At 45.9% G+C, this 26,542-nt stretch overlaps 1 protein-coding gene across 3 annotated transcripts in view; it reads left to right on the forward strand.

The window, feature by feature from the left end:
* The window catches only part of EFR3B (EFR3 homolog B), a 1,036,998-nt gene that overhangs the window by 397,871 nt on the left and 612,585 nt on the right, over positions 1-26,542 (forward strand). For all 3 annotated transcript variants that reach the window (XM_086928032.1, XM_086928030.1, XM_086928031.1), the window contains exon 4: positions 11,357-11,507. In XM_086928032.1, the coding sequence (XP_086784158.1) occupies positions 11,357-11,507 (151 nt within the window). The remainder of the gene's footprint in view (positions 1-11,356; positions 11,508-26,542) is intronic.

A 26,542-nucleotide genomic window follows, 5' to 3' on the forward strand; every position in this document is an offset into this window, starting at 1 on the left:
GTTGATGTCCACCAGGTAGGTGACCTCACTTTAGTTCTCTTTCACCTCATAGGGCCCAGACCAGTGGTCTTTCAAGGCCCTGGGCTCCATAGGCTTCATCACCCACACTTTTTGGCCAGGCTGAAACTTGACCAGGATTGGCTTCTGGTCATACCACATTTTCATGACCTCCTGACTGGCTTCTAGATTCTCTTTAGATTTCCTCCAGTAACACCTCCTCTGGGTACGGAGTGCCAGCATATAGATAAACACATCCTGGGCTGCCTTCCTGGGAGCTTGCTCCCAGCCCTCCTTCACCGGACTGAGATGTCCTCTCACAGGGTGCCCATACAGAATTTTAAAGGGGCTGAAGCCAACACCCTTCTGTGGTAATCCCTGGAAGCAAACCAAAGGATATCCCACTTCCGCCTCAAGGGCTTTGACAGGCCCACGAGCATGCCTTCTAGGGTCTTGTTGATTCTTTCAACAAGTCCATTAGTTGAGGGGTAGTAAGAAGTGGATACTACCTCCTTGGGGAACCCCACATGGGTAAGTCTTCCCATCAGTGCCCTGGCCACCATGGGGGCAGTCACCTTCCTCTGAAGTATAGACTTTTGGTACTTGGTGGCTTGGTCCACCAAGACCAGGATGAACCTGTTGCCAAGGGCTTTCATGGGGCCCACAAGCCCAACAATCTTGATACCCACCCGTTCAAAAGGAGTGCCAACAACAGGAAATGGCTGCAGGGGAGCTTTGTGGTTCCATCCTGACTTGTCACTGCCCTGACTTGTAGAACACATCTGAGGCCATCCTCATCCGATGCAAGTAAAAGTGTAGGGCTTGTCCTGCCCTATATGACCTGCCAGGGGTACATCATGAGCCAGCTCCAGTCGGAAGGCGCTGTAGCGCTCCGGGACCACCAGCACACTAGTTGCACCAGGCTCCGGAACCTTAGGCTCGCTATACAGGAGACCATACTCCCAGTAAATCAGGTGATCATCAGAGGTTTCACCATCTGCCAGGGCCTCGTCCTAGGCCCTTAAGAGTTGGGAACTCCATCTGCTCCTTGCAGAACTCCCGCCTGGTGTGTGCCCCCTTCCTGCTGTCAGCTCAGATAGGTTTCCACGGTTGGTATGTTCTCCCATGAGGTTCCGGGGCATCACCCTCAGGCTCACCCTTCTCTTGGACTTTGGGAGTTTCATGAGCTGGTTTCCTGTGCTGCCTGCCCTTGCTGTTCTTGGCAGGCACCCAGGCCATTCTTACAGCCTCCAGGTCCTCCTGACTACCCACTCGGGTGGCCATAAACTGTGTGGTCAGCAACCCCCACTCAGGGAACCCCGACATCTCCCAAGTGTGACCTGAGCTCCACCTCCTTCCAGATGGTCATTACCAAGCAGGGAATCCACAGGCATGGACAGACTCACAGCTACCATCAAGGAACCTGCAGCCACTCCGTCCCAATTCAGAGAGAACCACTGCCACCGGGTAGTGACTCTCACGGTTGTTGGCTGCAATAACCTGATGGCGTGCATGAGGGACTACTTGCACTGATGCCACTAGATGACATCTGACAGTTGTCATGCTGGCTTCAGTGTCTCTCAGAGCCTCCACCCTCTGCCCATTGATGGTGACCCATTGCCTATGTTTCCTGGCATGTATGTTCTCTGCATCAGCTCTCCATCATCCGATAACCTCTGCAGTATCTCCTACACTATCTGCGGCAATCTCCTCCCAGAGCGCCACACTAACCAACCCTGGTGTGTCCCCCCCCCCCCCTCAGTGGGGGTCTGTGCCGGCTTGGTACACTTGGCCTCCCACTTGTAGTGTCCAACCTGTTGACAATCATAGCCCTTAGGGGTGCCTTCCCTGAGGATTTACTATCTGACAAGTCTGACCCTTAGAGCTAGTTTGGGGACCTTTAGAGAACTCCTTGTTTTTATGTTTCTCTGCCCCTTTTTCTTCTGGTACGGACCCTACACACCCTGTGGTGATCCGCTGTCGTTCCCCCCTGATACATTCTTGAGGACCCTGGTGCTGGGTCAGTGGTCCGCCTCTTCGGGAAGCTCCTGTGGTCAGCATGCTTGCTAATGTGATGGCACAGATCTGCAAAATAAGGACTGAACATGCGATCTCTCACAATTATACAGCCCCTGATAATCCTTCACTTCACTACCCTTCACTCAATCATCCAGTGTCTTGCAAAGGAGTCCACACAATTCACCCAGGACTGCTGAGGAAGCTTCTGGCTGTCCCTAAACTTCGGCCTGTATTTCTCAGGGGTAAGGCCACACTTTCTGACTACAGTTTCCTTCATGGGGTTTGGCGGAGTGATCCCTCATCCTGTCCCTCTTCTCTGGGGTCAGTACATTGTCCCTCCCCTCACTAGTTATGTGCTTCTAGATTCTAGCCCCATCCTACTCAAGGATCCTATGCATCTTTAAATCCACCCCATAAGCTTCAAACCACTTGTCTATGTCACCCCATCAACAAAGTCAGGCACCAGAGCTTTAGGAGTATGGACTCTTGTCTCTTTCAGGCACTGCAGGTAAGCTCCCACCAACGTTGCTGGACTCTGCCTGCTCGGTCTTGATGCCCATCTCCTTAAGACTCAGTTCGTGAGCCAGAGCCAACACCATGTTTCTGTCCTTCATGGCCAGTTTTCCCTTTTCTAAGGCTCTCTCGGCCTTCTTTTCCTCCATCCTGAGTTTGGCCATCTTCAGCCCGAACTCCCTTTCAGACTTCTATCTGCGAGCATCTCTGGGGACGGACACAAACAAAAGGTAAAATGATGTAGTTGCAAACACACAAAATATGACATGGAGTACACGATGGTGGGAGACAGGCAAAATGACTGCTTAGGGAAGACAGTCGCAACTCTCTTGTCTTTACTCAGTTTTATATTCCTTACAAAAGAGTAAGATTCCTCCTGCAAACATGCCTATTGCTTAAATTTAACCTGCAACATACTGTACCTACTCTCAAGTGCTTGGTGTATATAGCAGAAAATAGAAACTTCTTTCGGGTAATTCATCTTGCTGTGTTTGAGCTAATAAAGGAGAGGACAGGTATTTTTGATGAGCCAAGTTGAGGGAGTTTATCTAGTTCGTCAGGAGTCAATGTTGGACTCCACATCCAGTTAATGGTCTTTTGTTGAGGTAAATGCATGAGTTATCAGAGTTGCTTCTTTGCTCGTCTCGCAATTCCGATACTATTTATTTAAGAAAAGAACCCCGTCATGCGATCAACACTGGCTGCGTCATAGTTACCCCCTTCGCACCCATCCTGGTTTTTCTCCCAACCCGCCCCCCGCCCCTGTTTCTTCTTTCCCTCTAGCACCCTCCCTCCCGTGCTTCAATTTTTTAAATGTGCCCACCCCGTCAATACCCCGTGGTCTCTTCGCTGCTCACGGTGTAAATAGCAGACCTTTATTGCACATCTCACTGCAGCTATACGCCGCTTTACTGTAACAGAGGCACTATGTGCGTGTGTAAGGATGAAGTGCCATAACCTGGCTTCCCCCCCAGGGTGAGGCTGCCATTTCCTGGGGCAGAATGCCACGGCTGGGGTGCTGGCACTCTGATCTCAGTCATGCAGGGTGCCATCTGATCCGTCACTCCATCAGCATGTGAACGTACCTCCTTTCAAGTCACTGGCGGAGTACCTTTTACTGGTGCAGACCTTGCACTCTTCTTGGGACATGTGTCAGGGAAGTTCATTATCTCCCAATGCATCACTGCCACTTAACCTTCAGCCCCCAGGAAACTCGCAAACAGTAGCCAAGGGCAAGGCCGAAGAAACACAACAACACACCCTGTCCTCACTACTTTGTAATGCTCTGTGGTAGCTCAGCCCAAACACCTGCCTACTATAGGAAAACACTTACAAACCAGACTCACGCATGTATCTTTGCAGGTCGATAACAGGAGTACAATTGAGAATGATGGCTACAATTACGGAATGCAAGTGCCTAGAGGAGTGTGCGATGTAATATCGTGGTAATTTGTGATATTTTACGTATTGCATTTCAGATGAAATGGACAGGGCTGACATAGTGTACATTCAGCCACTAAATACGCCTGTTGTCATTGTTTGGGTATGTATCCCCTGCACATGAGTGCATAGTGTTCTCCAACAAGGGTCTGTACACACAACACCACAGCAGCCTATGTGTGTTCTTTGCTGCTTTATATGCTATATAAAGCCTCCAAGCACTTAAGTCCAGTAATTCTGAATCAGCGAGGTAATCTGGGATTGATCGAAGGTGAGAAAGTGACATAGACCGCAATGGGTGATGAAAACCCAAAGAATAACCCATGCAAGATATAAGGTATTTTTTGCATTTATTTGTGCATACTTCAAACCGCAAATATAAATGGCACTTTGATATGTGTTCTAGGGCTGCATTGATGAACCATGACTAATACTTAAAAAAAACAAGGACAGAAAAGTCATGTTAGAAATGAATACATACAATTTTATTTACAGCCTGATGTAGTGTCAACGAAAGACCTTTGCAGACCCCTTGAACAACAACAAATAGCAGGTATATTTCTTTTGGAAAGGTGGAATCCCTACTCATGAGATAACTATACGCGAAATGCATTCACCCAATGTGTCAGTAAAACTAAAATACAAATGTAAAGAACAGGCAGAGTGCGGACCCAGGGATACAGGAACCAGTGAAAAAACATAAAGGCTCCTTAACCATTTCACAAATAATGTAAATGGTCTTTTAAAGACCTGTAAAAAACTCTGGTGTTGCGGAGATGAGACTCTAGACACTGCCGAGCCCACAGCAGATAAAGCTGCAGCAGCTGGGTCTCAGACAAGACAGAGGAGGGGAGGGAGGAGAAAGTGGGGGAGGAAGGGGGGGGGGGGGGCTAAAGGCCTTTTAGCCCTATGGGCGTTGGGCTCCTGTCAGTAATTTGTTTTGTAAAGGGCTGCCTGTCATCTTACACTAACTTCTGAGAGCTGACAGTGATGGATACCAACAGTTAAGGGCGAGCAGTACATGTTGCTATGGAAGCGAGTTCAGAAAAGAGGTTTATGTTGCTACCAAGACAGCTCCAGGGATGCAGTGCAAACTGAATAGTCAGTAACTTTTTGTTGCAGTGAAGTTTTTTTCACGTGGGCTCATTCAAGTGAACCATAGCAGCTGTTTTTCAGAGGATATCCCCAGAAGACAACTAAAAGAACACCTCGCAGTCTGTGGTTATTTTGCCTATAATGGTCAACTCAATGTTAATTATGGAGGCAATTTCCTGAAAATGATGACAGAACAGCCGAGTGCATGTGTTGTCTGCATTTCTTCAGGTTCACGCACACAAGGACCCTGCAGTCACAGGGACAACGTTGCACTTATGCCACTTGCCATGAACTAACATCGTACCCCCTCCACTTACCCTGTGGTCGCATGAGCACACCACTCATCCTGCACTCACTGATCACACTGCACTCACAGTGATCACCATGCACTCACACTTTTCACCCTGCACTTATACGAGAACAGTACTCACTTTGCACTCATGTGGCACTTCACTCACCTGTCACTTTTACTGCTCACACTGTAATGTTACTCAAACAAGCACATCACTCACCATGCATTCATTCCCACTCTGTACTTACACCTGCACCTAAACTCATATGTCACATCACTCACCCGGCAGTCACTCCTCTCACACTGTCACATCACTCACTGTGCACTCACATAGGCACTCCTGTCACTCACAAAGCTCAGCCTTCACTCACATTGGCACAGCACTCACCCTGCACTCTCACCACGCAAACAAACACAGCACTTAGCCTCGAGTCACACCACTCACCCTCCCCTCACACAGACAAATCTCTTCAGCAGCATTCATTCCGGCACTCTGTTCATCCTGCCTCAACACAGTGACAATAGTCTGCTGAAACTCATCGAGACACACCACTCACTCTGCCCCAACTCCTCTCACCAGTCACTCTCGCATGTCACCCTTCACTCTCACCACTCACTCTCCACCACACTCAGGCACACCACTCACCCTGCATTTACACCGCTCACACTTTTCACTCATCTCACCTGACACTCACATGGGCCCTCCTCTCACATTGCATTCATGCAGCTCACCAGACACCAACTTTGGCACAGTTTTCACCCTACACTCACACCACTCATGCTGCACTCACTCACTATTAACTATCATCTAGCACTTACATGAACACACCTCCCACTCTGCACATCTAAAAAATGCACAGATCAAAAGAATATATACATATTTCTACAAAGCACCCACAGATTACCTGTTCTTTATGTAGTTCTAGATGCCTACCTGATTCCATCTGCAGCAACGGGGCCTGTGCGGGAGGGGAGAGCGAACCGAGAATGTGGGATGGCACGAGGAGGGAGACTACGGCCGAGGCTTTGGTATAGGGTGATGGATAGAGGATCGTGTGACACCATCAGCCATTCCTGGCTTTCTATTCACCACAATGCTTCATTCAAGGACTCCTATTTTTTTTTCATTGCAAGTTGGGTCTCAAAAATCCGAAACTGCAAAGCGTTGCTGGATAAAATCCATGGTTGTCGACGAAGTCAAGCATTTCATAGGATCAATTGGATACTGTGATATTACTTGTTGGAAAATAGATTAGTTAATTTCCAGTACTGCAACTGCTTGATCCACATGTGAAACCAAATTTAAGCCCTATACAGCTTTTTTAAGGAAGTGCACTTTTTATTCACATCGTACTTGTTCAAACATTGACAAGGCAATATATTATTATTTTTGAATATCGTATAGAGAATATGGTTTCATTAGGCTTCACTAAAAGGCATGGCAGTTGTAGCAGAAGCAGCAGGGCAAGCTTTTCTAACACAATAAAAGCAGATCTGCTAATGAAGTATGCCTGGCAGTGTGTCTGTGTGAGTACAAATGTATGAGTGCAAGAGCTATAGTGAGAATGTCTGCTGAGAGAATGTATGTGTCAGTGTAGGTGTATTATGCGTGCAACTGTGCTGCTAGTCTGGCATGCTGGAGGTTATTCTTGCCTTGTGGACAAGGGCACTAATAGAATATGGATGGGAGGTGTTACCTATGGCAAACTGCAGGCCCTGACATCCAATACAGCGTTGGAAAGGGCAGTTGCAGCAGAAGGACATAGGCTATGCAGACGTCCACCATATACATTTAAAAGGTAAAAGAACCGTGCCAGCAAAGTAGTCCCTTGTGGGCGTGTCTGCGTTGTGCTGTTGGCGTGACAAACGCTGGGGGCGTGTGGTACGTTCCGTCCTTCATGCCATGTCTCATATTGTGTGCTAATCCCACCCTGCTACTTTTAAATACCCCTGCACCCCATAATCAAAACCCACCCTTACTCCTTAAAATACCCCAACAGCCTTAAACACTAACCCATCTTAACCCTAAAAATTACCCTGTACACCAAAACCCAAACCTAGCCCTGAACCCTATAAATACCCCTGTACCTCAAAAACCCAAACCTAGCCCTGAACCCTAAAAATAACCCTGTACCCCAAAACCCAAACCTAGCCCTGAACCCTAAAAATACCACTGTACCCCAAACCCAAACCTACCCCTGAACCCTAAAATACCCCTGTACCCCAAAACCCAAACCTAGCCCTGAACCCTTAAAATACCCCTGTACCCCAAAACCCAAACCTACCCCGGAACCCTAAAAATACCCCTGTACCCCCAAACTCAAACCTATCCCTGAACCCTAAAATAACCCTGTACACCAAAACCCAAACCTACCCCTGAACCCTAAAATACCCCTGTACCCCAAAACCCAAACCTAGCCCTGAACCCTTAAACTACCCCTGTACCCCAAAACCCAAACCTACCCCTGAACCCTAAAAATACCCCTATACCCCAAAACTCAAACCTAGCCCTGAACCCTAAACATACCCCTGCACCCCAAAACCCATACCTATCTCTAAACCCTAAAACTACCCCTGTACCCCATAACCCAAAATTATATCTGAACCCTTAAAATACCCAAACACCCCAAAACATATACCCCTACTATCCAAACATATAAAATCATGCTTTTACCATTCATGCATTTACAACAAATTTCGTTGTAATTGTATGCGTGGTAAAAGCATATAAAATGTAATGCCATGCGTTATAATGGCATTGCGGAGTCATGAAAATGTAATGAAAGTAATGTAATGAAAGTATGCGGAGTGATGGTATGCGGAAAGAAAGTTGCGGAATAATGGGTGTTTACTCTCCCCCGGTAGGTACATTGGTGGCACGGCGGCCCACATCTCCAGCAACATACTCATATTTTTTCTCCACCCATTTGAAAAATGCACAGGACTCTCTCATTGATGGCCAGCACCGACATACACTTTTAGACACACCTCCCGCCACAAGTTCTTGAATTTCGAACTTTAGAGCTGGGGAGCTACGTTCGAATCTCGGCATCATCCCAACATCCTGTGATTCAAGGCAAATCGCTTTGTCTCCCCGTGCCTACCACAAATGAATGTATTCTGTAATGTAAATTGTGCTCATGCCATGTTGTCGAGTTCACGCTATATAATATTGCAAGGAAAAAGAAAGTAGGGAAACTCGAGTTCACACACTACTGAACTCGCACTCTTAAGTGCATCAGCAGTGCACTGTGAATTGGAGCGTTTCACAGGCCTGTCACAGATAAGAAATGCTATCAAAACGAAATCCTACAAAACAATATACTACTGGCCGGCAGCAATTCATACCCGGACAACGTCGGGACGGGCTGCTAGTTCTTCTATAAAGGCACCATCATTGGCTGTTGGGACCCGAACTGTCTTACTGAGAAAGCTGCTAGCCCAGTCATACCCAGCGGCAGGGACACAGAACACGTGTCACCACACCTGGCCGAAGCCCCTGACGTGATGCAGGTAATTCTTAGCATATGGGATGGATCCATAACAAAATATTGGAACTAATATTTCAGGTAACTTTTGTCATAAGATTTCCTGTACTCATTTTATAGGGGGTGTCAATGGTAAAATGCTAATCCCTTGTACACCAGAGGGAATTTTTAGAGGTACGCATGGCTGTGGCTGCAGTATCCATTGTACATTTCTGGCACATATTGAATGTACTCCTTGGCATAAGGGGCTCACCCATGAAAAAATGATGACCTTGGTATAATGGAAGTAATTTCTGACTCAAGACATTTGAAAAAAAAACGATATCTACTCCTAGGAGTGCACCATGAAAGTACGGGAATAGTTCATGAATGCCCATAAGGGTCTGTGGCGTTTTAGCAAATTTGGTCCCAAAAGTTTCAGAAAATTCTCAGGGGGGAAGTCTACTCTCTCTTAAATCATCTGCAAGAATTCAGTTAACTAGTATCGTTTGCTGGAATTTGGGGGAAATATCACACCCCACCACTTTCATAGATCTTTTTCCTCATTATAATGGGTATAAAGATGACTCTGGTGATTAATGTTCCTACTAGCTAGAGTTCAACATTTTGTCTCGTTTTAATTTACGGCTCATCGTAAAGTAGTACAGAGGGTTAATGTGTCTGCTGAATAGAATGTGTACCTTGCAGATCACAGACCTAAATGTGAGTGAACTACAGTAGCACTATAAAAAAAATTAAATATACATAAGAGTAAGTCTATGGAGAATGGGCTGCAATGTTGGAGAGTGGTAGTGAGGGAATTCCTAGAGAAGGAGAATATGAGGGAGGAAAACCACAAAAAAGACTGCCCGCCCCCGAAGTTCGGGTCTAGTTGCGCCCCTGTACTTATCTATCTACCTACCAATCTATTTTTCTTCTATCTATCTATCTATCTATCTATCTATCTATCTATCTATCTATCTATCTATCTATCTATCTATCTATCTATCTATCGATCTATCTATCTATCTATCTATCTATCTATCTATTTACTTTCTATCACTCTCTCTGTCTTTCTCTTCTGATCTTACACTCTCTCTCTTTCTTCAGGCCCGTGTTCTACGTTCATCAGTCACAGCTGGTCACCTAGACTGGGGCAGCGACCTGGTGATGTAATAGCATTGGCAAAGTGAAGATGCTTCGCCTTTGAGAGCTATTGGCTTTGGCAATGTTTTGTAGCCCTGCTGTACAGAAGCAGGAATGCTTTGCAGTGTGGGTACACTCATTTAAAAAAGCACCATGACCCAGCCAGGGCTAATGCACTTAGTTTTTTCATTAGCTTTGGTTGCATCATAACATTTCTCTATTATTTTTAACCATGCTATACAGCAGCCATGCTACAAATCATTGACTAAGTCTACAATGCTCATTCTGTACAGCATGAACAAAGGGCAATGGACGAGCCAATAGTCTCAAAGGTGTGACCTATTGGCTTTGCCAATGCTTGTTGTAAATCCAAACCAACTCGCCAAGCAATTGTTTAACTTACTATGCTGTATATTGGGAATAAAAACTGAAACGTAAAACAATGTGGAGTATTCTACTTTATCCAGTATTGGGGTATCTTTCATAGATTCACATGCCTGAATCATTCCCCGTCGCAGAGGCGGAAGTCCTCCCGCCTCGGCGACGGGGAATGATTCAGGCATGTGAATCTATGAAAGATACCAATACTGGATAACCGAAGTTACAGGTAAGTAACTTGTTTTCTTATCCAGTATTGGGGTATCTTTCATAGATTCACATGCCTGAATCATTCCCCGTTGCCGAGGCGGGAGGACTCCCGCCTCGGCGACGGGGAATGATTCAGGCATGTGAATCTATGAAAGATACCCCAATACTGGATAACTGAAGTTACAGGTAAGTAACTTGTTTTCATATGCAACCATGTCTGATTACACCTCTTCTTCAAGACGACACCTATTTCTTCAAAAATATGTACTCAAAATGATTGATTAATGCTTCAATGGTTCTGCTATACCGTCAATAAAAAGTAATCTTGCCCTTAATGAACTACTGTATCGCTATCCTTAGCAAACCGACTAATTAAAAGACTAAGGTGCCCCAAGCCAATGCAGTCAGGAAGAGGGATAGTAATTAAGAATGTGTAAATACCGGAATATAATGGCCCCAAGAAGCTTAGAACCCCTCATAAAGAAATTACACACAACACTGGATAATATAGAACAAAAGGTTTTCCAGGAGTTAAAGACAACCAAAGAGCGGGTGGAAGGAATAGGAAACACATTTAATACTTTACTAAAACCCCCCTAAATTTCTAGTTCTCATGAACAGCCATTAGTAATCTACATTGCGAGTTTTTGTATTCCTATATTTTTTTAATTCTCATTAATAACCAGCTGCGGTCTAACCTAGACACTTTCCCACATTTGTCCTTGTTATCATTCACAGACACCCTTCGACTCCGAGTGAATATTACTAGCTGTATCTGATTCCTCTTCTTGCCCCCTAGGTACGTTTGCATCGCCATGGAAGCCCTGGACCAGCTGCTGATGGCCTGCCATTGTCAGAGTATTAATCTTTTTGTGGAAAGCTTCTTGAAGATGGTGGCGAAGCTGGTGGAGTCCGAGAAGCCAGACCTGCAGATCCTGGGCACCAACTCCGTAAGTGGTCGTGCGTCACAGCTGCTCCTGAATGGTACAGTTGTGTTGACAGTGCTTAATTTGAGGTGGTGGCACTTAATTGTCAGCTCCAGCTCTATTGGCTGTCCACTGCATGGGTGGCGCTATCTGTCAAATTTTGAGATAGCACAACAACAGTGTTTAATACGCCAATATACATTAACAAGCATTTGCAATGCAATAGGTCTCGCATTAGGAAAGTTTGAGCTATTGGTATTGTAAATGACATTTTTTTTATTTATGTGTTGCTTTTGAAAATAGCGAAATTAATAGCTTTGTCATTTACAACGCCAATAGTTTTAACTTTCGCAAATGTGACACCTATAGCATTTGTAATGCAATATGTGTTGCATTTACGTGACTTAGATGTATTGATATTACAAATAAAAATGGCTTTTAATTTTTTTAATAATTAATACTTCAGTAGAAGTTATTGTAATTTATAATGGCAATAGCTTTTGTTAATAACTTTTGTGAAGATTATGTTCATTGTATTTTACTGTGACGAAAATCCAAGAACAGAAGTGAAATATTAACATTTTTTTGTGACATTTGTAATAAAGCTTGAAACATTGAGAGAACATATTTGAACCAGTTGTTGTTAAATGGTTGCACATATTGATGCTGTGGTGGCACTGAGTGATGTTGTGGTGGCGATGAGTGATGCTGTGGTAGCGCATAGAGATGATGTGGTGCCCCCGAGTGATACTGTGGTGGTGCTGAGTGATGCTGTGGTGATGCGATAGATAGAGTGAGGGCGATAGATGGATAGAGTGAGGGTGATAGATAGATAGAGTGAGGGCGATAGAGTGAGGGCATTAGAGTGAGGGCGCTAGATAGACAGATAAAGTGTATTTATGTTGCATTGAGTAGAGTGTAATTATGTGGCACTGAGTGGTAATATGGGGAGTGTATGTTGTATATAGTGCAGTGCAATTATGTAGCATATAATTAGGCTGTGGGGTTTTAGGTTTAAACCTATAATAACTGATAAAACCCCTCTGAAAGGAAAATAGCCCTCACCGGTGAAAACATAAACACTGAAAAAACACCTGAACAACCACAAACTAAATGCCATTCAAAGAAAGGAAAAAGAGAGTGAAAGAGTCATTTTTTCAATGTAACTTTGTTATACAAGCTAGCAGTAAGAAAGACTAGGCTAACATTATTCTGCTTGAGTTTTGTTCTTTAGAGATGCCACTAAAATATTGTTTCTTCTTCCTTTTACTTTTTCAGTTTTGTGGCCTTTGGTTTAAGGATGCAGGGTTTAGTTTTATGTTTTAGGTCTAGTTTAATTATTTTATAAACTATAGAGAATCAGGAAATATCAAACTCATATTTGATATTTTGGCTGCATTTGATTCTTTCACTGATAGGTAACATGGCTGGTTTCATAAAAGTCTTTCCTAATATGTGTCATCACATTTACCCACAGAGAATGGGTAAAAACCCTTAATACATTAGGCCATAGTTTCTAGTGGGTCAGTATTGATAGTAGGTGAATTGCCAACACCTCAGGCTTTAAACATTCAATGCAAGGTATAGTGACAAGTATATATATCACCAAGCATCTGGGATAGTTGTGAAAACATGACACCAGACTTTTGGAAAACATGGAACGCAGTCTCGCTTGTAATGCTCTGCAAAAAAGGTTCATTCCAAGTCCAACAAAGATCGGAGTGATATTGTTTGTATTTGCAGTGATTCAGCTAAGTATATAAAAAAATTGTGTGATGACCTGTCAAAATTGATAACCGAGCTGAAGTGATTCCCTGTAGGAGATCCTTGCCACTTGTTAGATGGTATGCTGAAAGCATCTTTACAATCTTCAGTTAATGAGGGATACTATTGACTTTTTAGCCCATTCTGGTGCACTGCTTTCTTATGCACAGGATCTAAAATACAAATATTTATAATTTTGTGCTTTATGTGGCATCAAAGAAAGAGTCATCCCAACTGTGTCCCTTAGCTGATGGTTCTCAGCCCAAGGGGCTATGAATGCTGAGAGGGCCTTTTCACAGAAGTTTACATGGGAAGGAAAGAGCAAGCGCACATGACCCAAAGACTCACTGAAGAAGTATTGTATGGTGTACTACAATAGGATTAATTTGCAAAAATCTATTTGGACCTCATATACACTACAAGTACACTGTCTATATACCATGTTCTTTCAGTGCAGAAAGCAAGCAATAATACAAGCAAAACGTTCCATAAACACCGGAAAAACACTTTTTCTGTTGTTTTTAGTGGCATGAAAATGTGTAACCACTGATAACAACTGTTTTTTAAGATATTGAAAAGACTGAAAAAACCCCACCAGAATTTACCAAAAATAGAAACTGAAAACAGGAAAGCCTACATATAATTATGTGGCACTGAGTGGTATTGTGTGGAGTGTGTGTTGCATTCAGTAGAGTGTAATTATGTGGTGTGTAATTATCTGGCACTGAGTGGTATTTGGAGTGTATGTTGCATTGAGTGCAGTATAATTATGTTGCATATAATTATATGGCAATGAGTGGTATTGTTTGGAGTGTATGTTGCATTGAGTGCAGTGTAATTATGTAGCAAATAATTATGTGGCACTGAGTGGTATTGTGTGGAGTGTGTGTTGCATTCAGTAGAGTGTAATTATGTGGTGTGTAATTATCTGGCACTGAGTGGCATTTGGAGTGTATGTTGCATTGAGTGCAGTGCAATTATGTTGCATATAATTATGTGGCACTGGGTGGTATTATGGGGAGGTTATGTTGTATTCAGTAGAGTGTAATTGCGTGGCGTGTAATTATATGGCACTGAGTGGTATTATTTTGAGTGTATGTTGCATTGAGTGCAGTGTAATTATGTAGCATATAATTATGTGGCACTGTGTGGTATTATGTGGAGTGTATTTATGTTGCATTGAGTAGAGTGTAATTATGTTGCGTGTAATTATGTGGCACTGAGTGGTATTATGAGGAGTGTATGTTGTATTCAGTAGAGTGTAATTGTGTGGCTTGTAATTATGTGGCACTGAGTGGTATTGATTGGAGTGTATGTTGCATTGAGTGCAGTGTAAATATGTAGCATATAATTATGTGGCACTGAGTAGTATTGTGTGGAGTGTATGTTACATTGAGTGCAGTGTAATTATGTGGCGTGTAATTATGTGGCACTGAGTGGTTTTTGGAGTGTATGTTGCGTTGAGTGCAGTGTAATTATGTGGAGTGTAATTATGTGGCACTGAGTGGTATTTGGAGTGTATGTTGTGTTGAGCGCAGTGTAATTATGTATCATATAATTATGTGTCACTGAGTGGTATTGTGTGGAATGTGTGTTGCATTCAGTAAAGTGTAATTATGTGGTGTGTACTTATGTGGCACTGAGTGGTATTTGGAGTGTATGTTGCATTGAGTGCAGTGTAATTATGTGACCAGTAATTATGTGGCACTGAGTGGTATTTGGAGTGTATGTTCCATTGCAGAGTGAGTGAGGGTGCAGTGTGTGAGGGTGCAGTGTGTGAGGGTGCAGTGTGTGTGAGGGTGCAGTGTGTGTGAGGGTGCAGTGTGTGTGAGGGTGCAGTGTGTGTGAGGGTGCAGTGTGTGTGAGGGTGCGGGTGCGGTGTGTGAGGGTTCAGTGTGTGTGTGTGTGAGGGTGCGGTTTGTGAGGGTACGGTGTGTGAGGGTGCGGTGTGTGAGGGGGCGGTGTGTGTGAAGGGGCGGTGTGTGTGAGGGGGCGGTGTGTGTGAGGGGGCGGTGTATGTGAGGGGGCGGTGTGTGTGAGGGGGCGGTGTGTGTGAGGGGGCGGTGTGTGTGAGGGGGCAGTGTGTGTGAGGGGGCAGTGTGTGTGAGGGTGCGGTGTGTGTGAGGGGGCATTGTGTGTGAGGGTGAGGTGTGTGAGGGTGCAGTGTGTGTGAGAATGCAAAACTTGATAGGTGCAATCCTAATAATGTAAAATAGCTCAATGAGAAATTATGATGCAAGTTTATGGAACTGCATTAAAAAAATGAACTTCGAGCTCATAGCAACGCTGGGTGGTTAAGCAAACTTCTACAATGTTTGAAAAGTCTTTAAAAGCATAGCAAAACACCATCCCAAAGCCGGACAGTCTTTCTGCCTCTCTGTTGAGGCTCTCAAAAACAACAATTTTGTCACAATAATAATGTTAGGATTATATATATATATTATATTTGTTAACATTGGGCACTTCCATGCATGTACATCTTACTTATTTGATCTTAGAGAAGCCACAGTGAAAATGTATACAGCAACTTATCACAACAAAAGATCACGAGGGAAAAAGAAACTAAAAACGAGTATCCTCCTTTAAAAAAAAAAAACAACCAAAACAAAAAAAAAATACCTTAGCAAGTTTGGAGGCAAGGGTGCAACAAATACACTTTACTTCACTACCTTCCCCCAAAAACACAAGCAGGGTCACCAGTTACAAGGTAGCAATGAGCAGGAAAAAGAACAGATGGGAATTATTTTCCTGCCGAAGAGCAGTAATTGTTTCAACCACAAAATTTAGCTCACACACCCAGCTATATAGGAAACGAAACCCTGTCGGAAAACTGACATACAATATACTAATATTTAGCCCCACCTCATCCGGCCCCCCAAAAAAATCCTCATCTATGACCGAATCTTATTGTATAGCCTGCAACTGTAGGGTGCCTTCAGCGAGGGGCTTTGTAAACAGACTACAAATTAAACAAGTGAAGCAGAAGACAGGCGACTGAGAGCTTTACCTGGGATCTTACAGGACAGCCTTTCCTTCAAGATTCTTAAACTGTCCTCTCCCCAGATCCTAGAGCATCTTCTCACCCCCTATGTCCCCTCTCGTTCTTTGAGGTCATTGGGTCAAAATCTGGCTACAGTTCCACGGTTCAAACACTGCAGAGCGGAAGGGCGTTCCTTCCGCTATCTAGCGGCTAGGCTTTGGAACTCATTACCAGCTCACATTCGCGCCCTAGATGGTTTGCTTACGTTCAGGAGGGCTATTAAAACCTATCCTTTCCCCCCTGGACCTTAATATACTGCCCCGTTGCTACTTTTTTCTGTTTTTTCTTCTGTTTTGTATGTGTATTCCTTCTGCCAGTCAAAGTGCCGGGACGCCCCTTTACTGGGGCAGCTGTGCGCTATAGAAGATGAGATAACATAACATAACATAACAGCCAGGCTTCACCTTCGGCCTTCCTACAAGAATGCACAAAATGCACATTAGAAAAACTCTGTGGCCAGGGCAACAAATGACATCCCTACGGACAGCCGTGACGTCATACACGCTCACCTCAGCACCCGGAAGCAGTCGCTTTGCATGAACAGTCGGGCACTCATCTTCGTTCACTTCCCGGGGCGGGGCGCCGTGACTCTGAAGGCGTGGCCTAAGCTCTGTCTGGACGTCTGAGACGCGACAGCGGCTACGTGCACGTGAGCGTGGGAGGAGCACCCGTCCTGCAGAACGGTAGGTGCGGACTGGGGGCTTCCATGTTACGTTACATTCAGAACCTCGCCTGTTGAGAGGGTACCAATACGTTTGAGGCTTAGGCAGGCAAGCGGCAGTTAGCCGTGCCGGTTGTGTATTGACCTACGGCACCCGTACCTAAAGTGAAGGTGAAAGTGGCTGACGTGCTCATGACGTGGTAGAAGCGGGTAGCTCACGGTCTGCGCCACAAAACTACTCTAAGGATAAAGTCAACGGTATGGAGGAAGGACTACAAAGTCCAGGCAGGCTAGATGAGCACGTTAGTAGCGGCTTGTGTTTTAGAGATACGGGGCAGCCCCGCCTGCTGCCGAGACTGAGCCGCTGCCGAGGGAGAGAGGGACACGCGGAAAGAGCCCGGTGAGTGGGGGGGGAATGTGTGCGTGTGTGTGCGTGTGTCTATCTGCGTCTGTGTGTGTGCACGTGTGTCTGCGCGTGTGTTGTGTGCACGCGTGTGTCTGTGTGTGTGTGTGTGCGTGTGTGTGCACGTGTGTGTGTCTGTGTGTGTGCGTGTGTACGTGTCCTGATCATTGTGACTGTGAACAGCATGCCGGAATCGGAGCGTGTGTTCACGCGCGCGACCTGATCCGATTCCGGCATGTTGCATGTGCCCATCTCCTGATTCCTTGAAAGCATAGCTGGTAATCGCCAGGGCGAGACCTAAAAATGAATAACCCCTGCCGTTCACACCATTATTACAGCTTTGGATGGCCTGGAATAGTTCGAATTGTCACACTTGTAGGAGTACCATGGTTAGTACTTGTGTTGGTTCTGTCATTGGCAGTACTGGCAGGGGCAATTCAGTTGCCTTTTGAGATGGCCACTTACTTATTTATTACAAATTAAGCACTGTGTGCGGGTCTAAAAAAATTCAAAAGTGGGTGTCTATTCCGGCCTTTGTAATGTCTCATACAGTCGATTGATAAAAGTAGGATTTAGGATTTTAGATTCTGTTTGATTTTACTCTGTTTCGCCCTCTTGCTTTCTGTTAAAGCTTCTCAGCGTTTTCCATATGTTTTAAGGATTGAAAAAAGCAAGAATTGGGTGAGATTCAGCTGTCGCTGAATGCTTACAAGAGCCTGAGCTGTCATCGAGAGCCAGGTTTTTTGGGACTACGTGACTGATCTGCTAAACCGATGTCACTGGTGTTTTATATTCCACATTGCTGAGGTTAGGAAAGCCCCGAGGGTGCTCCAGTACTGGTGCTGAGCCGCCATGATGGTTTGGGAGAGTGAGATTGTGCGGCTTAACCCAGATACAAACTTACCTCTTCTAACGAAGGCAGAGCCTCTTTTATTCAGATACATTGAACATTATTACATTTAGTTGTCTTCAGTGTATTCAACAGCTTCTTTAGCTTTAGCTCTTGTTTTCATTTATAATAACCTAAAAATCTTACTTTGCATTTTGTTCTAATTCTTGATCATAGATTTTGGACTTGTTAGTTAACCCTTTGCGTGCGTCGGCCAACGGCCGACGCGAGCACTATCTTCGTAGTGCTGCACACGTCCGTTGGCCGACGTGGCCCCGTCCGAGCCCGGAGACGTCCGCCCTGCGACGGATTCTACACCGCGGTAAAAGGGCTAAATATGTTCCTTGTTCCACATCCTTATTGAAGACTTTTTGATGCATAGGAGTATCTGCCTCTACTTTAGACTTCCCTGTTTTAATCACTGCGGTTTATATATCTCGTAACTTTTGTAAATCGCAAACTGCACTTTTCAAGCAGTGGTGTTAACTATGAATGTTATGAAGAGCAGAAAAAAACCCATACTCATTAATTTTCCTAGGTGCTTTTGCTTATATGACACCGTGATTTGCTCTGCTTTGTTTCAAATGTTTATTAAGATTATACTGAATGACAGAGCACCTTCCTTTCACAAAGTACTGTAAGACAGGGCTTTTGTAAGCTAATTTCACATTAGCACCTTCTCCAAGCATAATATAAAGCTGCAGATGCTCCATCTGTTTACTCTAACTAGACCTGGCATCTATCAGCCCAGACAAGTTGATGCAACATCTACCAATGGGAAATATAATGTCATTACTTCGGTATGGGTCTCTCTTTGACTGGCTTCTTTGTTTTGTATCACATTCTTTTGACAGCAGCGTCATATTTTTTTTAAAGTCTACAAGTCTTTTTATGTCACTAAAATGTAAATTTGCTACCAAGAATAAGGGCTGCGATAATCAATGTATTCATGGGATATCAAAAGTGATATTGTGAACACAAGCGTGCATTGGCATTAGGAAGGTTATTGGGAAGATAACATTCACCCGAGCTTTGCTGTTATTTCAGGTAACCTACAGTTCCCCTTTTTGTAGCCTTTAACCATAAACTGTTTGGGAAGTGTTTACAGTTTATTGTGACTGACAGTAGAGGCTGCACAACCTGTGAGCACACCCAGGAGAGTTGGCAGTCTATTCTTTAAATGCTGAGTTTTGTAGGAAGAAGCTGTAGAAAATGTAGACAGGAGAAAGCTGTCATGCAGATGATGAGGTCAAAACTGAGAGTTAAACACTTTGCGCTTTACTAATACTCCGCTGCATTTGAGGTAGGCTTGTGTAAAAACCACCTACATAATCTATACATCAACCAGCTCCCACTGTTCTGCAAGCGTTACCGTCTTAAATTGACATGCACATAATTGTCTGCATAGGCCCAGTTATAAACTGCTGTCATATGCCAGGTATTGCATCACTTCAATGTCATACTAATAACCATGTGTACACTCTATAAGTGTATTTTTTATTTTTTATTTATCAGTTTTATTATAGATAATCAAGATGAACAAGTCACATATTAGTCATAATCACCATACAGGAAGTTGTAAAAATCACATTATAAGATCCAAGACACAGATCAGGAAAGGAGCACAGTACCACATAAGCATTGTTCATTCAGCATATAAAACATCAGATTCCAACAGATAAGAATGGTAGTCGTTAATATTTAGGATTGGGACATGGTGTCAGGAGCTCGCTTGGTCAGATCCGGATTGTCACGTAGATACTCAGTTAGCGGGTCCCATATGACTGAGGGCTTAGAAGCAGTCGGCAGCTCCTCTGCATATATCAAAAAATTGTCTCTACAATAGGCAGCATCCACTAACCAGTCCTTAATCATTGGGGCACGTCTGCTATTCCAGTGCATAGACAGTCTGCGTTTCACTAGTAGCAGTAATATGGACATACGTTTCTTCCCTTTTGCCCTGAGAGGTACATAATAATAATAATAATAGGGGCATTTGTAGAGCGCTGAGTTACGCACACCGGCGTGTCCCCGCGCTGAGGTGAGAGAGGCGGAAGCTGAGAGTTAGCTGGAGGGCAAGCAATCTATCTGACATATAGGTACGTTTTTAATTTAGCACGGAACCTAGTTTCCACTGGTTCTAAACGTAGCTCCATCGGAAGTTTATTCCAATGTTTTGCCGCTAAGTACCTGAACATCCAGGCCCAGCAGACACAATCTAGGGGTACATGGAATGTCACAGGACAGCAGCTTCGCCAGATGGGTGACGACATTTACCCAGAATAGCTGCACCTTCTCACAACACCAAGCAAGGTGTGCAAAGTCCGCTTCATCTTCATTGCACCGTGTACATTTTGCATCATCACGCAGTTTAATTTTGTATAGTTTAAGGGGGATGTGGGATACCTGGTGTATGTATTTATAATGGATAAGACGCAAGTTCCCGTTGGGAGTGAGATGGGTGGTCAGTGTGCAGGTTGCTGTCCAATCATCCTCCGTAAGGGGGCGTCCAACATTACAGACCACTTATCCCTCATCGGAGCAGTGTCAGCGTCTATTTCACCCTGCATCTGCCTGTATAGTTTAGACACAATATGAGCATGAGTAGGTGCGGTGATCAGTAATTGCCGAGAGTGTAATGTAGGGGGTTCGTTTGGGAAGGAGGGATATAGCTCTCGAGCAGCTGCCCGCAGTCGGTGATAGAGGAATCGGAAGAGCAATGTCTGGTTGCTGATGTATGTTAAGTCATCGTGTGTGAGGAATGAGCCACCTGGATACAGGTCACCCAGAGTCGAGATGCCAGCCTGTTCCAAGAGTGCCATGTTGTTCCTCTCCATTGTGACCGTAGGCTAGAATGCCATGCTAGCGGGAGGTTTGGTGCATATATAGGGGATTTATGGGCTAGGGTGCTAAGTCTTTCCCACGCACGAGTTGTGGTGCGGATTGTGTTTATTTCACGTGCTGCAATAAAATAATTGTGAGAGGTATCGGGTAGGCGTCTCCGTCCTCGACAGCTAGGTGCGGCAAGTACTTCACCGGGTGATGCCAGTAGTATGCGAATTGGGCTTGTGCGCATAGGTAGTAGAGGTAAACGTCTGGTACCGTGAAACCGCCAGTGCTGTATGGGAGAGTGAGTGTGCGAAGACTGATCTTGGCCTGTTTTCCCGCCCATATTGCACAAACGCTGTGCGAAACCTTGTGAAGACCGATGAAGGGGGGATGATTGGTATGTTAACGAACAGATATAACAGTTTTGGGAGTATCACCATTTTCAGCAGGGAAATTCTGTCAGCTAGGGACAGGGGGAGTGCTATCCACCTCTGTATCTGTGTTTCTATGTGATCAACAGTCGTGCCATAGTTATGCCAGATAACTAGTTCTGTATCCCTGTGTACCCAGATACCTAAGTATTTAATGGGATATTCCTGCCACACTAGAGGTAATTCTAATTGCGGAGGCTTGGTGCCAGTGGTCAGCGGGATCACAGCGGATTTATTCCAATTTATACGGAGACCTGACTGCCTGCCAAATTTCACATTTTCCCGAAGCACAGGGAATATATTGTCCTCCGGGTCTCGGATGTAGAGGACCATATCGTCCGCATATAGCGAGAGACTGATAGGCCGGAGCCGGAAACCTAGCTCAGTGTGGGCGTATTTTTGGCGAATCTTGCAGGCTAATGGTTCCAGCACTATTGAGAAGAGCACGGGGGATATCGGGCATCCCTGCCTGGTGCCCCGTTGTATGGGCATTGGGTCTGAGACATAGCCATTAACCTTGATGCGGGCCAGGGGGTTTGTGTATAGCAGGCTGATCCAGGTTCGCATTCGCAGGGGTAGGCCAATTTGACGTAATATCACGAACATATACGGCCACTCTACCGAATCAAAGGCCTTGGCGCATCTAATAGGACGCCACAGCACTGAGATCCTGGTCTAATTGGTGCATTAAAGCGAAAATCGTGCGCAAATTGTGTGTGGTGGACCTGTCAGGGATGAAGCCTGATTGGTCAGGTAACACAATTACGGGCATAAGCAGCTGCAGTCTCGTGGCAATTATCTTCGCTAGTATTTTGACGTCTGTATTGATTAATGATAAGGGCCTATAGGACTCTGCTTTAGAAGCATCCTTATCATGTTTGAGCAGTGCCACTATAAGGACCTCTCTCAAAGTCTGCGGAAGAGTGCCATTACTATGAGCTTCATTGTACATTTCAAGGAGGTATGGGAGAATATCTTCGGCATACGCCTTATAAAACTCTCCCGTGAACCCGTCAGGGCCTGGCGCCTTCTGGTTTGGCATGGCTCTAATAACTGCAAGTGTTTACTCCTCCGTTATCGGCAATGTCAGGTATTCGCGGTGATCATCCGATAGCCATACCAGTGCTACATCCAAAATATATTCCAAGATTTCAGGTTCTTTGGCCGTGTGCTGCATGGTGTAGAAGTCGTGGTATGTGTCAACAAACGTTTGCAGAATACTAGGGGTGTCGAAGTGTGTTAGTCCCTCATCGTCCACTATCTGAGTGACCAATTGCGTCTTATGTTGCATGCGCACCTTCTGTGCTAGGATACGACCTGGGCGGCCACCCTCCCCCAGCCTGCGCGCTCTATGTCTCTTGGATGTGGATCGTATTTCTTCGTCTGCTAACTCGTTGTAACGTGTGACCTCCTCACGTATGGCCACCAGAGTCCCTGCGTCTTGTGTGGAGTCATATTCCGCCTCTAGTCTTCGAATGTCATTCTCACAGTTTTGCAGTTGTGTTCTGATATCTTTTAGTATCCCTACAGTGGTGCTGATACACCCCCCCCGAAGTGTGGCCTTGAAGGCTTCCCAAAGGGTTCCAGCGTTCTCCACAGATTTATTGTTTATAACGAAGAAATCCTCTACGGCCTTATGTATTGTCTCTTTATACAAAGGGTCTATGAGCGCTGCTGCATTAAAGCGCCATGTGAACGGGGGTGGAATGTATGTGGGGACAGCCAATGTTAACACCACCGGTTTATGGTCCGATAGTGTCTTGGGGAGGTGCGTGACGTCCGTAGCCCACGTAGAGGCCCGGTCAGTCAGGAGCCAGTAGTCGAGCCTCGACCAGCTATTATGTGTTGCAGACAAGTGTGTGCTTTCCTGTAGTGTGTGATGGTGTTCTCTCCAGATATCATGCAAGTGGAATTCGTCAATGCCGCGGAGGAGAGCATCCGCTGCGCGTCTATGGTGTTCGACAGTGTCATGGGAGCGGTCCAAAGCAGGGTCAAGGGCTACATTCAAGTCTCCACCCCAGAGCCACTCCACCGGTGGGTGATCTCGCAGTTTGGTAAATAGTGACATATAAAAAGCAGGATCGTCAACATTAGGTCCATACACATTGACAACACCCACTCTTGTGCTCCGCAGTGTGCCAATAATAATAACAAATGTACCTTGTGGGTCTATGTCTGTGCATTCCAAACGAAAGTGGGCCCTTTTGCGTATGAGGATGGTCACCCCTTGAGCATAGGAGGAGTACGTGGCCGAAACGGAGTGCTCAGCCCATCTGTACCCCAGTGTCTTAGCCTTACCAGGAAGCAGGTGTGTCTCTTGCAGGAGCGCCAGGTCTATAGCGTGGCGATCTAGATATGCAAAGACCTGTCTAATTTTCCTAGGACTGTTAAGACCCCTAACATTCCATGTCAGCAATTTCAAGTGTCTACCCATTCTCTGTTAGGTATCTCCATGGGACATACGGGTACTCTGTGCCACTCGAACCGACATTTAAGCGCTCGGATCTATGAGCAGTGTCATGACCTAAACATACTGTGACTGCTCTAACCTTAACCAAACCCCTCCTCCCAACCTCCACCCACTTCGCCATCCCAATCATGACAAAGCCTATCCCCTGAACAACCTGCCCAAAACAAGGAAAAGAAAAACATGTGAGCACCCAAATCAGCAAAGTACAACCATGCATGGGTACCCAGACAGGGCAGTTAGTGTGGAATACACAAGAGGGGCCGGTAGCAGCCCGCCATTTTACCCCAGCACAGTTATGCCGGGGTATCAAGCCACGCACGCATCAATGCGAGCCAGTGACATCGGGCATCCAGTGCGTACACCAAAGTGATCAAAACAGGATGTTGTGCCGCCTCAGACAGTTTTTCATGTTCATCATGCAAATCACAGGTTTGCCGAGATGGTCGGTTAGTCAATTGTATATATACAGTTTAAGAAGGATATAGATCAATGTTCATGTGATCATTCATAGCTTCAACTCGATAAGAGCTGTGTAGTGAGGACATATAGTAGTCAGGGGAGATAATCACTCCGCATCCGAAGGGTGGTCCTGTTTGTGCTGCTGACCACATGGTGATTTGCGTCGTAGTACATGGGGGTTATTTGCTTGTAAATTCTTGATCACTTCTCGGAGTGTGTTGCAGATCACGCTTTTCCCATCTAGAGTCAGCTTTAAGCGTGCCGGGTATAGCATTGCATAGGGTATGCCGTTATCTCTCGGCTTCCGCTTAACGTCTAAGAATTGCTTCTGCGCCTCTTGTACCTGAGAAGTGAAATCCGGGTATATGGAGATGTTCATGCCTTCATGCGTGAGAGTCCCGATTTCACGGGCCTTCCGAAGTGCAGCGTCCCTGTCCCTGTAATTCAGTAGCTTGGCAACGACGGGGCGCGGATTAGCCCCAACCGCCGGTTTCGGCGCCAGCGTGCGATGCGCCCGCTCCACTATGAACACAGGAGAGAAAACTTCTTTGCCCAGAATGGTGGTCAGGAGAGTTTCGATATACGCTTCCATGTTTCTTATATGAGTCGTTTCCGCCACACCCAAAATGCTTAGGTTACAGCGCCGAGACCTTGCCGCTAAATCCTCCATCTTGGCTGCCAGGCTTTGCATGAGTGTATCTACCTTTTTATGCTTCAGTTCGAGCTGCCGCGTGGCATCCTCCGCATCTGATATGCGGTGTTCCGCCATATCCACGCGCTCAGCTTGTTTGTCCAACCGCTCCGACATGCGGTCCACCCGATACGTTAGGGAGTCAACCTTCCCATTGATGTTGGTCAGGGTGGATTGGATGGTGGAGAACATAGCTTGAACATCCACTGGTGCCTGCGCGGTGGGGGCGGGTGCGGCGTCCCGGTCTAGCGTTGGGCGGTCAGTGGATGGCGTGAGTGTCTTCCACTGGCTGTCGAAATGAATTTTCGTTTGCATTTTCTCCGGCTTACCCATGATCACGGTCGTGAAGGCAAAGTACAGAGGCAGATAGTGTCCGTTCTCGGCGATGCGCGTCTCAGAAGCAGGGCCGCGGTTCAGCAATGAAGGCAAGTCTTGCTAGAAGGATCGTCTGGCGAGGCCGAGCAGGCAGTCAGAAATTGCGTGATCGGGACTGGGTTCAGCAGATGTATACAGGCGGGGTTGCCTCCAGCCTCCGATGCACTGTATTGGCAGAGGGGGGATGCAGGAAAGCCGGGAGCACGGTGCGGGCAGGCCAAGGGCGCCGCCCGCGCCCCGGGGAGGATGTGTTCCATTCAGGCCCAGCAGTTGTAGCAACGCTCCCTCACCTCCGTAGTGGTAGTTCCTCCACAGCTCAGCAGAAGCAGCCTGAGAGAACCAGCGCGGTCTTCAGTTAGCCCCCATGTGGTGGAGATCTCGGGATCCCTGCGTCTCCCCTAGGCCCGTCACGGCCTACAGTTTGCTTACACAGCCGCGAGCTCCCGTAGTTATTACGTGGTTACGTACAGCAGGGAAGGTGCCTCGTCACTCCCGGTGGATGCCGGAGCCCCCTCTTCGAGTTCGGCCAAATTTCACTTGGATGGTGTCAGCAGGTATCAGAGATCATCCACTCATCGAGTAGACAAAGTTTGTTGGTTTTTACACTCAGAAACCCAGGATATTTTGCAGGATAGTTGCTTGATCCGGAGAGCTCGCCAACGGCGCGGCCATTTCCTAGCGCGGCTAGCTCCGCCCCCCTCGTGTACACTCTATAAGTTGTGGCTAATTACTCATATACTTGCATTGCATATATGCCAAGTACTGCCATATGTGAAAGAGACACCTTAGTGATAGATTCCTTACCTTAGAATATCCCCAGGCGTCAGACTGGATCCGGAAATGTTTGCGTAGCAGTACCATTGCGCGTCAGTAGGCGTCGTCTGCGGCTCCGCGTCCGTCGTCGGCGTCGTGGGCGTCGTGATGACGTCGTCGGAGTACTTAGACGCCGCCTCCGCGTGCTGACGTCAGTTCTTTTTTCCGCGCCAGCAGCGCAGATCTGATAAAAGCAGCACTTTAGTCGCTTTTTGACTAATCTTTTTTGATCCC

Source organism: Lissotriton vulgaris, chromosome 6 (assembly GCF_964263255.1).
Source record: "Lissotriton vulgaris chromosome 6, aLisVul1.2, whole genome shotgun sequence".
Classification (NCBI taxonomy): Eukaryota; Metazoa; Chordata; class Amphibia; order Caudata; family Salamandridae; genus Lissotriton; species Lissotriton vulgaris.